This window comes from Coloeus monedula, assembly GCF_965178545.1.
Source record: "Coloeus monedula genome assembly, chromosome: 10".
Lineage (NCBI taxonomy): Eukaryota > Metazoa > Chordata > Aves > Passeriformes > Corvidae > Coloeus > Coloeus monedula.
The window spans coordinates 3516520-3531857 of NC_138790.1; the positions used below are offsets into that span (position 1 = coordinate 3516520).

The following is a 15338-nucleotide window of genomic DNA, read 5'->3' on the forward strand; positions in this document are numbered from 1 at the left end:
TGTAGGTCAAAAGAGGTCTCCTGCTTTAAGGAAATAAATTAACCAAAAAAACCCCCAACAAAACAACATGTAGTTTCTGAATACAAACAGAAAACAGCACTAATAGTCAGTGAAGACTGCAGAGGTTTGTTAATGTACTATGAAAACAAATTATTCTGTGCAAAGGTTAAAATGAACTCTTAGATTTCCTTACAGATTTTTTTTTTTGTTCTGATAAATTGTAGATATGTGATATTTTGACCATATAACATTCCCAAACTGAAATGGCTTCAGTTGAGATTGACTGTTGAACAACATGAAAAAAAATAATTAAGAACCTCACAGTGGAAACATTTCAACACTGACAGACTCCAGTGATCAAAGACATTCTCCTGTAGTTACTGTAAAACAAAGACATTTCATCATTGCAGTGAGATTATTTATCAGTTGTGGTTGTCATGAGAATAAGCCCTTCTAGACCAAAAGGCACTTGCTTCTAAGGATGAGCTAATCCACATCAAACCAGGTAACAGTTGTTTTGAGGAGTAGTTCTAACCAGCTGTCCCAGCCAAGCAACCATGGAGAAAATTTCAGATCAATTGGCCACTGATTTTGGTTGTCTCCATCTTGAGGCAATTCAAACTACAATTTGTTCCTAGTTCACCTCTTTCATCCTTATGCATAGCTGCCATGTAATGATCTAGAAACGGGATTATTTCCTGAGACCACCTGTCCTTGTCATACATTTCTCTGAGCTGACTTAGCTATTGACACAGTTCTCAACTGATTTTATAGCTGGACCCTTATGGGACTAAAGCTGAGAGGGCCTGTTCCTTAGGCAGCAGACCAGTGTTTCTGATCTGCCAGGTTCTCTTCTCACTGCAACAAGACAAGAACACAGTACATATTTAGAGGCATTTATGTTTTGTTGTTGTTGTTTTTTTTTTTTTTAACAGACTGAGTGGGGAAATAGAAGTGGGAGAGGATAAGACTTCCCCAGTCCCAAACCATCTGTCCCACTTCAGGCTTAAACCAACCAAGTCACTCAATCCTAAAATTCTGTTCTTTAAAAAAATGACAACTAACCCTCCCCACCCCACCCTTTAGTCATCCCCTAGTCAAAGAAACTGAAATCAGGAAAACACTATACACTGTTGAAGACACAGAACAGGGCAAACATCTGAAAAAGAAACAGTATAGTTGAAAAGCCTGGCACTGTATGCCTGCATGACCAGTCTCACTGAGCGTGCTCAGGGGTGAAGTTTTAGCACCATTTTTTTGCCTTTTTTTAAACCTTTTAGAAATTAAATTCTAACATAGAACACTTGAACAGTAATGAGTGTAGCCCTATGTATCATACTGTTTGACAGCTGAAACGTGAGTGGTATGCCTGGAGCTGACCCCACCCTCCCCCATCACTACATGGCACCTGGGAGAGTAATTACAAACTGGAGTGGTTTGTAACGAGACTCATTTATTCTCAGCAGCAGGAAGTCATGAAACAATCCTTTCATCTTCAATTGCTTTTCAACAATATCACAAGGGAAAAGTGGCAATTTGTAAGAATGACCCAATACGGAAGGAAAGCTGGGTCAATATTGCACCGTTATCCAGAGGAATCTCCCTCACATCTCTCTCCTCCAGCAGAACATTTCACCAACATGAAGCAAAATGGCACAAATTGTGCCTTTCTTCCTTAGGACCAGGAACAGCACCCTGCAGTTCTCAGCTTCCTACCAGCCCTATTCCCTGCCATACCAAGGCATAATTTCAGGCTTCAAACACCAGCCAATTACAACACACAAGCAGTTTCTAAAGAGCTATGCAACCAAACAGCCATGACTCTGCTATGCACTTGTATTTTCTTCCCTGATCATTACTGACCCTCCAGAAATTTGGAAACCAACCAACCAAACCCACCTCAAATTATATTCTGAAGTCCAGTTATCTCATTGGCAGAGTGTCATAATTTAGAGTTTATGACATCCCTCAATGATGCAGCAGAATAACAACTGATAACTTCCTTTTAGAAAAGAGAATTTCTTGTGATCATCAACCACAGGAGAAAAAATACAGAATGCACATGAGTTTCATGCAGTTTGGGCAACACAAATTTCCCCACTCACTGCCTGGATGTGACAATGACTAAGCCAAGTAAGATTAATCTTAACAGCAAAACTACAGAGCTCCATTCCATAGACCTGCTACAAACTGGAACACTCACAGCCCCTAAGATCAGTAGTCATACTGGCAAAAGTGGCTGTCCTATCAAAAGGAAGGTCCCCAAGACTGTTAGCTTAAATTAAACAAATTTCAGTCACCTACTCTCACTGGTACGACTACAGTCAATGTTCTGCAAGCCCCTCCCCAGCCCTAATCCTATCTCTTACAAATATTTGGAAACAAAACTTGGTCATAACAAAGACTGTCCAGGGACACTCGAGTGTCTTTTCCTCTGTGTACACAGCATGTGCCATGTCGCTCTCTTACAGGCAAAACAGCATTGCATTTCACAGCAGGCTTCATCACCAAGAATCCAACCTACCAAGGATCTGAGCTTAAAGCCTTCAGGGGTTTATTTAAATAATGGATTAATTTTTCACATGTTTTCTGTCCATGAGGATGGGGATGCTATCCAGGTGTTCAACCCTCCCCAATATCATGATGTCCGCCTGTGATGCGTGGGGACTGCAATCAGCTCTCAGTACACAACAGATACCAAAGGTTAAAAAAAAATTAAAAAGAACCTAAAAAATGTTTTGTTGGACTCCGTTGCCCAGGCTGCCAGGGGAATGCTCCTACTTGATCTGGGGGGTTTCCGTAACAAACAACTCAAGTTTCCAGAGTGTCAGTAACACCCAGGAACAGATCAGTCCGAAGCAGCACTTTCACTCCTAAAGGTCTTCTGCACCTCACGACAGTTCGTAGGCATGGAGCCCCAATCCAACTGAACCCCCACTCGGAGGGAAGGCTGAGATAAGGCTTGGGCCCCTGAAGTCCTGTCACGCTCTCATCCTCCCCCCAGGTCAGTGGGAAGGCAGACTTGGCAACGGAAGCTAGCATCATAAAATGGTGCAGTAATAGAAGTAACTGGACCAGGAAGAGGAGGCATCTGCCCCGATGATGTCATAGCCGTTGGCAGCAACTGGGGAGTGGGACTGGTCATGCAGCCGTGTGTCAGGAGTAATGATTGTAGAGGGGGGGGGCATGAAGAGTGCCATTCTGGAAACAATGCTGGCGGGAGGCCATGTACTCTGCATAACTGATTGTCACCTTCTCACTGCGGTACCTGTGGGAACAGCGGCAGGAAAATAACGTCAGACTACGCAACACGGAGGGACTGGACACAAAAACATTCACCCCAGACTCCCCTTTAGCTCAGAGCCAGTGATGACCAAGAGGAACCCACATGTATGAATAACCTATCTGAGCCTGAATTAGCTCCAGTGTCCCAAAAGATGAGCCCTAATCAAGGTGATCGTAATTAAAGGGATGCCTGAAGTAGCACACAGGAAAAAAACAATCGATTTGTATTCTTTTTTACCCACGTGCAATGGGCAAAAATGGCATGAAAAGTTTGCTGGAAGAAGATTCAACTACAGTGATTAAATAACCAGTATTTCACTATTGTTTTCTTCTGTGGTTATGTCCACGTTTGAAAAGGCAGTGAAAAAAATTGAGAGGTGGGTAAAGAGAGGTTTATTATAGCTTATAAATGAGTTAGTTCATGTTGTACAATCAGAATTCACAAAATGTGAAGTTCCTTTGGAGAGACTGGAGTTTTCCAAGTTCTTCTAAAGCATGCTAAACAACAGCCAGCTACAAAGTGGTTATGATATGAGTTGCACTAAGATCACATTACATCATATTTTAATGAAAACCTTCATCCTGTCATCTCCTGTTAAAGAAAACGCTGCACACCCACCTCATTTCTCTAGAGGTAAAGAATGACCTGATAAATTAGTGTTTCTATACAAAACCAGAAAGTCCCAATTTTTACTAACATAAAGGGGGCAGAAACCAACAGCACAGCTAGGGGTATAGAAAAGCAAGCAAATTCTGAAAACCAGCCAAATTTGAGTGTGGTTTGGTTTTAAGACAGCTGTCACCTATGAATAGCTACAGCATTCACAGATGAGCACACTGAGAAAAGGAAGTTCATTGAAACATACCGAAAAAATCAAAGGTTCTGTTTCTGATCTTTCACATAGATGGTAATATTAAAACCAGTGACACTTCTCTTAGAAAAATGCCAACTTCGATCCTGCATGGACCAAACACATTGTGCTTAATTCCATGTGCATTATATGCCTAACACATGGCATTTGTGATTTGGTCTTTCACACTGCATCTCCTCTGGAAGAGGCATAAAGACTTACATCAAGCACAAATATTTTAAATCACCCAGAAACCACTATAAAGTAATATTAAAAGACAACAAATACATCTACTTACCTGGTAAGTTTAATTGTTTTCCTAAAATCATTGGTAATGGGAGCCTTAAAGCCACCTTTCCTGAGTAAGGAGTCTATGGTCTGGATCTGATCCCAGTCTATTGAAAAATAGAAGCAAGGCAAATTTTTCAAAATAAAAAAATGTTTCAAAACCACAAGAGATGCATAAAAAGAACACTAGAAAAACAAACAACTAAACAGGAAACCCCGAGATTCAGAAATCCTAGTGTTGAACTGGACATATATGGCCTGATGCATGCACACTATCTGCACATGCCTACCCCTTTAAACTCATTGGAGCTGATCTATGAAACAGTAATTCCATTTTCCATTCCATGTCTTCTTATAAAGGTCTGTGCCTTGCTACTGTTGCAGGGACCCCGAAATTTTCACCATGTGCCACTTAGCTCCCTTGAAAATAAGATAATACTTAGCTCTTTACATAAACAAATTGGGATTGATGCTCTAGTGATAGCACAGTGCACTGCTACGTGAGAGATCAGAGTTAAAATTCCTACCTTAGTCTTTTGCCCCTGAGCCAGGAGGATGCGACCACTCCACTCTGCTAGGTGGAGGAAAGGAGGAGGCAATATTTTGAGCAGTTACCATGGTGACCACTACTCTATTTGAGTGGGAAGTGTGCTTCAGAGGGGCTGTGTTTCTAGCCCTCCTCTGGAGGATGCTACTTTAGCAAGAATGGGGAGGAAAGTGACTCTCCTGTTGGTGCTGTGCAGCGTGCAGTTATCCTAGTTGGTGGGAGAAACATAGAAGAGGAAAGATGCAATGCTGAATGAGGCTGGAAGAGCCATACTTCGAGATCCTCTATTTCTTCAGCCCTAAAATATTCTGACACTAAGATACAGTTGTGCAAAGATATGGGATGAGAAAGGGCCAGATGAAAACCCAGCAACAACTGTATCAGGTGTCAGTTGTCAAGATTAAGCCTGGTGGTTCCATGGCACCACTATGAAGACAGCATTGTATTCCAAGCCCCAAACTGGTAGATTTAAGTTACCCAATTCTGTGAAACAATGTGTTGACATGTTTGGCTGCCATCTCAAACCCACCTTGTTCCTTAGCAACCTCAGGTAAATACGTGGCTGTGCGTTTGACACCTTTCTCATTGATGAACTCTATTCTGATCCCATGGATTCCAACCTATAGATGGAAATGAACAGCCAAATAAGAGGTGTTTGCTAGCACTGAGTCCATGACTGAGTTGTCATTCCCACAACGCTGTGTATCTCTCTCTCTCTTTGGACAGTTTGGCTTTTGCCTGGATAAGGTCATTCTCTTCCCCACTCTCTGCTCTTGCCTGGCAAGTCTCACAAGTGGCTCTCTTAGCCACCCTTCCCAGACAAGCCTCACCAGTGTCCCTGCCACTTCTCCTGAGGTAAGTCTTGTCAGTTTTCCATCTCTTCTGTCACGCAAGAGAGACAAAATCTCTGCACACAAGAATGATGCCTAGAATTACCCAACTATAAAGTCCACACATACATTCTTCTTGAATGAAATACAATTCCATGTACAAGGTCCTAAAAACCATTCATACCTCTGGTCTTAACTACTTTTTATTTCCAGTTTCTATCCACACCATCAAAATACTTCCCAGGTTTTTATACGTGTATTTACACCCATTGCCTATTGGGCCAAGCCCATGAATCACTTTCATGTTTCTTTTATTCGCATTCAGATCGCCCCCAACCAAAAGCATACTGCTAGGCCATCCTCTTCCTTCCTTCTAATTTTCCAGCCCCATTTCTTCTATTCCCAGTCTCTTCTAACCCCATACACCCCTGTAATGAAGGAGATACATCACCATGTACTAACCCGAACCCGAATGGAACGAGAGAGTGATGCAGAGTTCCAAATGCACCTGTTCTCACCTCCCAGTCCAGGTAGTCACTGGCATCCTCAAAGTTAGTGAGGAGGGAGACAGAGCAGAAGAGTTTGGGCAGCTCCTCGCGGGTCAGGGGGGGAAATCGGCTGTCCTTAAGTGCACTAAAGGGAAGAGAAGATACATCACCCAATACAAGCACCAAATTAAAGTGTCAGATGCTCAATTATCCCCCTTTTGATTATACCTGCATGAAACGTGTTTCTCTGCTATTGCAGAGAAAGTGATTTGCATCTCTCCCTAATCTAATGAACTGTAATACCAGTGGCAAGCTTCCTGATGCTGTCCAATGCCTACTGCAGTAGCAGAGACATTACGTGATACAGATGTCAAAACTGTTAGTATGCAAGACAGATTTGACAGTAGCCTTAAAATGTCCACTGCAACTCACCTTTTGCAAAGATGTTCCATTAAATCCTGATATATCACCTCACTATAACTATCATACACTCAGGTTTATTTCATTATGAAATATATTACGTTGAACTATGTCGATCCAACATCGTAACATTGAATCCTTACAGACCTTCAGTAAACAAACTAATTTCGTATTCATTTCATTTTCAACAGTTACCTGGTTAATGTATATTCCCTGAGTCCTGAGTGAAGATTCATGGCTGAAAAGGTCCCGATGCAGCCACGAAGCCGCTTGTCTCGCCCCGTCTTCCACGTCACAAAGAGTGGACTGAAAAGGTAAAAAAAAAGAAACCCTCCAGCCTCTACAGATATTTGGTTGCTAAGGGGAGACAACCAAGGTGTAAAAGAGCCACATGCCTTTGCTTTCTCTCCCTCCAGCAAACCCCAGCAGGCAGGTTTGCTCACCTGCTATCTAGCAAGAACTTCATGCCCACACTCCCCACATACAAAGCCCAACACTTCCCTCCACCTTTTCAGCATATTCCCTCCTCTCCAGCAGTACTCTGGAAGTCCTCCATGGATACCCTCCTGGCCAGACTCTGTGCTGTCTTTCTAATGAGTGATATGATTATCTGATCCCACGGATTCATTACCTGTCAGTATTGGCCTCACTTTGTAGCATCCACTAGTTTACAGCAGAGCTCATATAAAAATTAATATAGATTATGCAAATTAGTTCTTTATACTACCATTTCTATAAATCAGATTTGCAATAAAAGCTTTTTTTTTTCCTTTTTTTTTTTTTTAAGGAATAAAGAGAAATCCAGATTTTTTTTTTACTCCCTGTTATTTCCACAAGGATCTGACTTCTGGGTCCATCCCTAAGGCTCAAGCAGTTTATGTCCATATCTTTTGCTTACCTTACATTTGATTTCTATTTACACATATTCCCTCCTGTTGAACACATACCTAAAACCCTATTGTTCCTACTCGAACATCACCTGGATGTCCACTTTCCTGTCTACCATCACAAATTTACAGGCATACTAGTAGATTCTCAAACTCAGCAGGCTCATTTCAAGCTGTTAAACTACAACTCATGATTTGGCCTTAAAGAATAACAAGTTCAGTATAACAGAGCTCTATGAAGAGATAAACAGGTAAAGGTGACTGTGAAGATTAAATACAAAAAATTAACTTCTACAGAAGTGAGTGAAATTGCAAAGAGATGTAGAGAGAAACACTAAAAGGACAGTGGTGGTTGCAGCTCTACAAGAATGTCTGAACATCTGCAAAATTCTGTAAGGCAACTGATAATGCTGACCTAATTATAAAAACAGGATGAGTGATTCTGTGACTTGTTCAGAGTACAGAGTACTAAATACAAAACATCAGTCTGTGGATTTCTGTTGAACTTTAAGTAATATGATAGAATATAATTTTCTGAGATTAAAAGAACATTGACAGGAGTTTTGAACCATCAGGACCGGTTCGACAACATAGCTCAGACACTTTCCTCAGACTCTTGAAGCTTTTGTAAGCAATGTACCTCTGCAGCAAAGCTTACCAAAAATACTAAGATACTCTATTGAGACAACAAAACCAGAATGGAGTGTGGATGGTTTCTCAAACACAGCAACAGAACTTCTTACATCTAAGTATTGAGAACATAATTTAAACTGTAGTAATAAACCAATGCCCAGTGATGTTTCTCAGAGCAACAATGGAATTAAATCCATCACAACATAAATCCACCATTCAGGATGTAGTTACCAGCTGTGACCAATGGCATAAGTAAGAGCCAAAAGAGCAATTAGCCCTTGAGTGATAAATGTGAAGGACTTTGCCCACAGAGGAAGTGGAAACACCCTTCCACACCCAACAACAACCTTCTGGTTGGCTTGACCAAGACATGGGATTTTCTGTTCTAGTTTTCCAATAACACTTCAAGGCACTTGCAGGATATCATTCCTCTACATTTTCATCTAGCTATCATATGTTGAAAGAGCAAACAGAAAAAGAGTGTAAGAAAATACATTAGAAAACTTAAAAAAAAAACAAAACAAAGAGATACTAAACTTACACAGGAGATCTCTGAGAAACATTACTTTCACAAGTTCAGTAGAAATTTACCTTAATCTAATAAAATTTTGAAAGTACTGCTCAGTCCACGTGACACTCACCCCAAAGAGAAAAGGAAAGGAAGAACATAAAAAACATCACTCACAGAATACAAATCTAAGTAAATTCCCCTTCAATTCAGATTGCAGGTTCACATTATCAATTTACCTCTTTCCCCTTCCAAAGGGAAAAAAATCCCACAACCCATCTTTCCACTGAGCTGCAACACAGCTTTATGCATCTATAATACAAGAGATATTATCAGAGGGGAGAAGATAATTGCTTCAGAAGGCTGTATATTTTAAAATACCTTAAAGCACATTTAAAACCATTTTTCATTGTGGTCAGAACAACTGAGGCATAAAAAGAGATATGATTCTGTACACACAGATAAAATTTAACTATTTTCACTGCAGAGAAGATGATGTTTCTGTCTCTGAAGAATAAATGCACTCAGCAAATTGCAGGTGCAGCTGACAATAAGCCCATTGTTCCAGAGCCCCTCCTTGAAAAGTGTTATTTCCCAGATGTACTGAGAAAAGTCACAACAATCTTTTGTCCATGTTCACCCAAGAGCATTTACTGGTACTTTGCAGCCATATCCTCAGCAGATTATGTCAACTGTTTCTTCCCCAGCCACAACATCCCACTTATATGTGTTTGATGATGGTTTTTAGGCTGAGAGGGGAATTTCAGCAACTAAAAATTAGCTTCATCAATTGCAACTACAAAGGGAATTTTAAGGTAGAAAAATAAAGTTTGTTCAAATCAGGGTTTAGCTTGTACTAGGGAAAAACCAGTTACAAAACAGATTTTATGATGAAAGTATCTTATTATTTGTCTTGCATGGCAACTAGAAACTTCCATGGTATAGTTTTAGCACCAGTTTGTAATACCTACTATTAAAAAATCAGACTGAAGTACAAAAGTGGAAAAAGTAACCAATTAACTACTTGCACAAGTTCCAAACTGTAATTACTTGGAGTTAGCTGAATAGTAAAGGGGATATTTTCTTGCTTTGCCAAGTTCATTCAGACATAACTACAAGTCTTGCAATGCCACCATTTCTCCATTGATCTGTGACCATCACTGCTAACACTGGAATAAGGGAACCTTACTTCACAGGTATCTCCCAGCTCCATAATTCCCATCAAGAGTGTTGTCCATGTGCACATCCCCTCAGGCTGGTAACTGAAATTCATGGTGGTTTTCAATTCAACACCCCGTAACTTGCATGTTATTACACTGTTTATGCCAAATCCTGACCTTCACGCCCACTTTTATCTTTAAGGTTCAGCACCAGTTTAACAACCAGTTTAAGAACAGGCTGTGCCTCTTTCTATTCAATCAACAGTCTCTTCTCTGTTTGTCCAGAGACACTTGCAGTATAAACCTTTGTTTTGTCCAAAGATCTCTTACACTGACATTAAGTATGTCATAAAAGGCCACAATGCAAATTATTTCTGTATTTTCACTTTGCTTACTCTTGTATTTGGTAACATTTGGCTTGAAGTTCATTACATTACTGTCTCAAGTGGGACAGTTCATCCTTGTGTGCTGCTCTCCAAGAGAGCAAACCCCAAGCTTTTCCCTGGGGTACCTCCAACTGTTTCCTGGAAGCAACAGCATAAATGCTGAAACACAGGAAAATCCAGGTAAGCATTGGCTGACAGGGGAAGAGAAGGGAAGGGCTGGTTATATTTTGTTGGTGTGCTGATCTAAAAGACTTGTAATTATGAGCACAGAAATAACCAATGAACAAATTTTAACTTTTCAAATCTGGGCATAAAATTCAACCAGCTGCTATTCCCCAAAGGACATCCTTTTTGAAACTAGTCTACAGAAAAAGCAACAAAATCCAGCCAGAAATCTCCTCTGACACCAAAAGAATGCAGCTCTATAAAACCATCTCTCTTACCGGCTTAGCAGAACAACAGCAAATAACCCTTTGCATTCCAAGCGACAAAATAATAAGCAGACTAACATAAAATGTTCTCATACTAACATAAAATGTTCTAAAGAGAGCCTACTTAGGGTAGGTATGAACACCAGAAATGTTTCAGCCTGGGGAGCCCGTGGAACTATTTGATATCCTAGTCCAGAGCATTTCTCTATTCATTTATATTTACAGTATTAAACAGCTTACTCTGCGGCAGCATTCAGAACAGGTATCCATAATCCAGCTTGAATAATAACTGCATGGAAGCACAGCCTACATCCACCCTGACAGCAGTAAGGTGGGCAGTCACTGAATACACAGAGAAAGGAAGTCCTTGACCTGTTTAAGCCATTGTTCCTTACATCAATTTAAAATTCATTAACTTAAATTAAGGATGTCAGCAACTTTTTCTTTTACCTATTGTTCTGGAGGAGGCCCCTGGAGGAGTGTCAGAAGGTCCATTTGTCATTGATCTTTCCCATATAATTCTTTCAACCAACATTTTAACAACATTAACATTTCCACACCTACACAGTCAACCTTCAGATAAACATCAGCTAAATCTCACCAAAGCGAAACAGCTTCATAAATCCTTCTCCTCACTTCTGCTCATACACATCTTCTTTCCTCCTAACCTTGGTATCGTCCTTGAAAGTTAACTCTCTTGGCAGTGCTGGGTTCATGGTTGGACTCAAAGGTTTTTCCAACCTAAATGATTCTACGATTTCTCTGTACATTGCTCAACTAGCACTATCTCCCTAACACATCTTCTATAACTGGTAAGTTTTAGATTCCCCTCCCTGCTAAACCCATTCACCTGGACAGCTGAAGACTCCTGTGAGTGTCCTTGTCCAATCCTCACCCGCCCAGCATTTGTTTCAGGATGAACTGGAAACTTGTTTCAACTTCTTACTTTATTCCCTTTCCATTTGCTTTGCAGAAGGAAGTCTCTTCCCTTCTCCAAGTCGGTGTCTCACATTAGAAGCTGGAGCTTCTTCAAGTTAATGACGTTATTTAACTTTTTTTTAGTACAATTTTATAGGTGGCACTGCTCAGTTAATTTTTTGCAGAGGAATCTACTTACAAAGAAGGGGGCAAACTTTACCAGAACATTACCATGAAGTGGGTTTGCATTCCACCCCAAAGAACACAATGCCTCATGGAACACACCAGACTGTGAGCTGAAGAAGCACCACACCTCTTCGCTCTTTCTGTAGAGCTAAGCATGTTCTTTCTCGAAAGACACTCTCTAAAGCTCACTCATGTGCACCAACAGACAATACTTTAATCTTTTGTGCACTTACAGTGCATCATTTTGTTTCTGGCAGAACAAGTAAGGAGCAGAATGCCCCCCTTTCTTCCTGCACACCACTTCTCCCACTCCCCAGAGGAAACCCTTCACCCTTCCCCAACCAAACCACAGCTCTGGAAGCTGTTTTCCAGCTTTGCTCCCACATAAGGATGTACTCACTAGGGGTCATTGGTAAATCGAGGAAGCCGTGGCTGAGGGAACCCGTAGAGATGACAGTAGAGTACATCAAAGCAGTAGCAGCACATCTCTGCTGTCACCACCAGGTTCTTGGTGCTGTTGGCAGTTCCATTGGGCCGAGTAAGTGGGCTCAGAGCTCCTGAAGTGGGATTCATTCGAGTAATTGGGGAATTTCCTGGGCCCAAAGTCAAGTCAGATACGTTCTCCCTTCCATTATTCCCATCTGTATGCTGGTGGTTCTGAAGAGGACCTGAACTGGAGCTTGGTACAGTTGTGGTCTGATTCCCATGACTGTGCGTTCCACTCCCAGACAATTTGGGCTTCTTCACCCCACAACAGCCAGCTGCCAGCTTGGGCTCAAGTGGAGGAACACAGCGTCTTTTTCCCATCCTGCTTCAAAACTCGCTGCCTGGAGCACTGCAGAACCCTGGCATGGAGGGGTGGGGAGAGGGGAGAAGTATTACACAAAGAGTTACAGGTGAAAAACCAACAGCTGCTTCCTTGCTTCTGTTACAGAGGAAGAAAACCCTCCAGCACTGAAGCGAGTTCAGCAGAATGGGTGTTTTCACACATAAATTGCAAGAGTATGGACACAACATGCATGCAATCACACTTTCCAAGTTATTGATAAGGTGTACTGAACACTTTAATAGGTGGCTCAAGCAAAAAAAACCATAACCAGACTTCCCATAAAAAGAATAAAACTGTGGGAAATCAGAAAAAAAAAAGTCTTGGGACTACATATACATCCTATCCACTACTTTTCCAGCTCACCCCTTCCTCGTCAGTCAATGCCTGCACCAGGGGGAAAGAAGTGCATTTCTCCTCCCTGCTCCCAAGAGGAGAATGATAGCAGCCCAAAATGACACCTTTGGGGTTGGACTCCCAGAGGTGTTGCCCTTGATTTAGCACTGGCAAGATCAAAGAGGAGCTAAAAACACTGAAACCATCATTTTCTAAACTACAGACTATTTTCCAGACCACAAACTGGAAACTGCATTTGCTTTCCAGGACTGGGTGAATCAATACAGCTCCCAAATAAACATGCAGGGGGTACAGGCAAGACGTGCATGAGAGGAAGAGCTGAAGCCAGCGCAGTCTGAACAGAGGAAAGTGACAATAGCAGGAAACAAATATGGTATAAAAAACCCAACAACTCAAAACAGTGTTATGCCTGCAAAGAAGAGAACAGCAGCTCATGCATCACAAGAAGGGGAGGAACAAACACAGGCAGGAAAGGCTGTGCAGACAGAGATGAACAAACATGATAGGCAAGGATTACAGGTCAGTGGTAGGAACTTAAACACCAACATCAACATGAGATCTGAATACACCAAGGGAGAGAAAACCAGGAGCTCAAAGCACAGGCACATGAGTCACAGAGAACACCACGGGGGACTGAAGTCACACTCAGCTCTCATGAGTACCAGGGTACTACTGTAACCACCAGAGCAGCCCTCCAACCCTCCCAAGCTGAAAGCACAAACACAGTACTGGGGGGTGAGGGATGACACGCACTGACATTCAGGTCGTGACAACTCCCTCCCTCCTCTGCACGTGCAAACAGTGTAAACTTTATTCATGAAGTTTCATCAGTCGTAGCAGGAGTCACAGGACTCTGAACTTAACCAGAACTGCTGTAAGTGGTGTTGAGAGGTGCACCTCTCAATACAAACCACGCATGCCTGCAGTGCTTGCTCTGCTTAGGAATCCTCACCTGAAGGTTTTAGAAAGACTGTAAGGAACAATTTATATGACCTAAGGAAAATGATAATTTTTTCTTTGATCTCTATTTTGCAATAGTAATAAAATTTAAAAAAAGAAGAAAAAGAAAAAAGAAACCAAACCAGGCAAAAGAAAAGCGTAACTTTTTACAAAGCCATCATGTAAATTGTTCAGTGCCTATTAAAAGTAATCTGCTCTGGCTCTATGAGGGTGCTGAGCCCTACGAGCCTTCCCCAATTACCACTGAAGGCTCAGCCGCATTGGGGAGGATAAATCATTATTTATTTATTCGGAAGCACAACACTTGATTCAAGATCGGAGACGTGGCAGGGGCAGAGGGGAGCTTCCCTCTCTTCTCCCCTGCTCTGCAGTAGGGGCCTAACAAAGGCGGCCACTCGGTCCCAGCCCCGCTTCCCGGGAGCGCCCCGCGGGCGGGCGGGGGGCACACCGGGGCACCGCCGCGGCGGGACGAGCCCCGGGCTCCCGCACACAAACTTTGCGGGGTGTTCGGGGGGGTCCCGCAGCCCCGCCGGGTCCAGCCCGGGGAGACCCCGGGGACCCCCCGTGCCCCCGGCCCGAAGCCCCGAGCAGCACCGGGGCCGCCAGGGGGCGCCGCGGAGCGGGACCCCCCCTGCGGCCTCCTCGAGCCCGGGGCGGGCGGGCGGACCACGGTGCCCCCCTCCACCACTGCCTTCCTCACCCCCCCGGGGGTGTCACCCACCTCCTGCACCCGTCCCGGCTTCTCCTCCGCCTCAGCCCCGCCGCCGCCGCTGCTGCCCCGCAGCCTTCTGCCGCCTCATGGGGCCATGGGCCTGGGCGAGGCTCCCCGGAGAAGCGGGCCCGGCGGGCGGGGAAGCGGGCAGGGCCCGCCGCGGCCGGGGCTTCCCGGGGCGGCCGGAGGACCGGAGCGAGGCCGCGGGCAGGTCCGCCGCTATCCCGGCAGCCTCCTCCTCCTCCTCCTCCTCCCGGCCGTGAGGTAATGAGGGACGAACACTCATAGTCCGCCAGCCTCCCGGCGGCGCCAAAACAACCAAGGCCCATGGGCGGGCGCTCTGCCCCACGCGGGAACCATAGAGACGCGCGCTTCCGCGCTCTCCCGTCACGTGAGCACCGCACGTGCGGGAACAAACAGTTCCGGGGGCGGGGAGGCACCGTCACTCGGCAGCGCCGCGCTGCCATTGGCCAGCGGGGCGATGACGGCTTAGGGGGAGGGGCGCGAGCTGGGGAGCGTCCATTGCGCGGCTCGAAGAGGGGGAGTCCTTTCTTCCCTCTTACTCCCTCCTCCCCCCCCCGCTGCCCCGAGCGCTGGTTGGACCTGGCGCGTTGAGGGCCGATCGGCGTGAGGGGGGAGCGGCGTTCCGACCCTGCCGTGAGGGG

At 43.9% G+C, this 15338-nt stretch overlaps 1 protein-coding gene across 1 annotated transcript; it reads right to left on the reverse strand.

Annotated features, from left to right (window-relative positions):
* Nucleotides 1–1096: 1096 nt before the first annotated feature.
* Nucleotides 1097–14918, reverse strand: AMMECR1L (AMMECR1 like). The gene is made up of 7 exons (XM_082287816.1): nucleotides 14683–14918; nucleotides 12219–12663; nucleotides 6905–7015; nucleotides 6320–6434; nucleotides 5501–5591; nucleotides 4435–4531; nucleotides 1097–3268 (listed from the first exon to the last, which is right to left on the reverse strand). Exons 2-7 carry the CDS (start codon nucleotides 12623–12625, stop codon nucleotides 3157–3159), a joined length of 933 nt encoding a protein of 310 aa, XP_082143942.1. The 5' UTR covers nucleotides 12626–12663; nucleotides 14683–14918; the 3' UTR covers nucleotides 1097–3156.
* Between the last annotated feature and the right edge of the window lie 420 nt (nucleotides 14919–15338).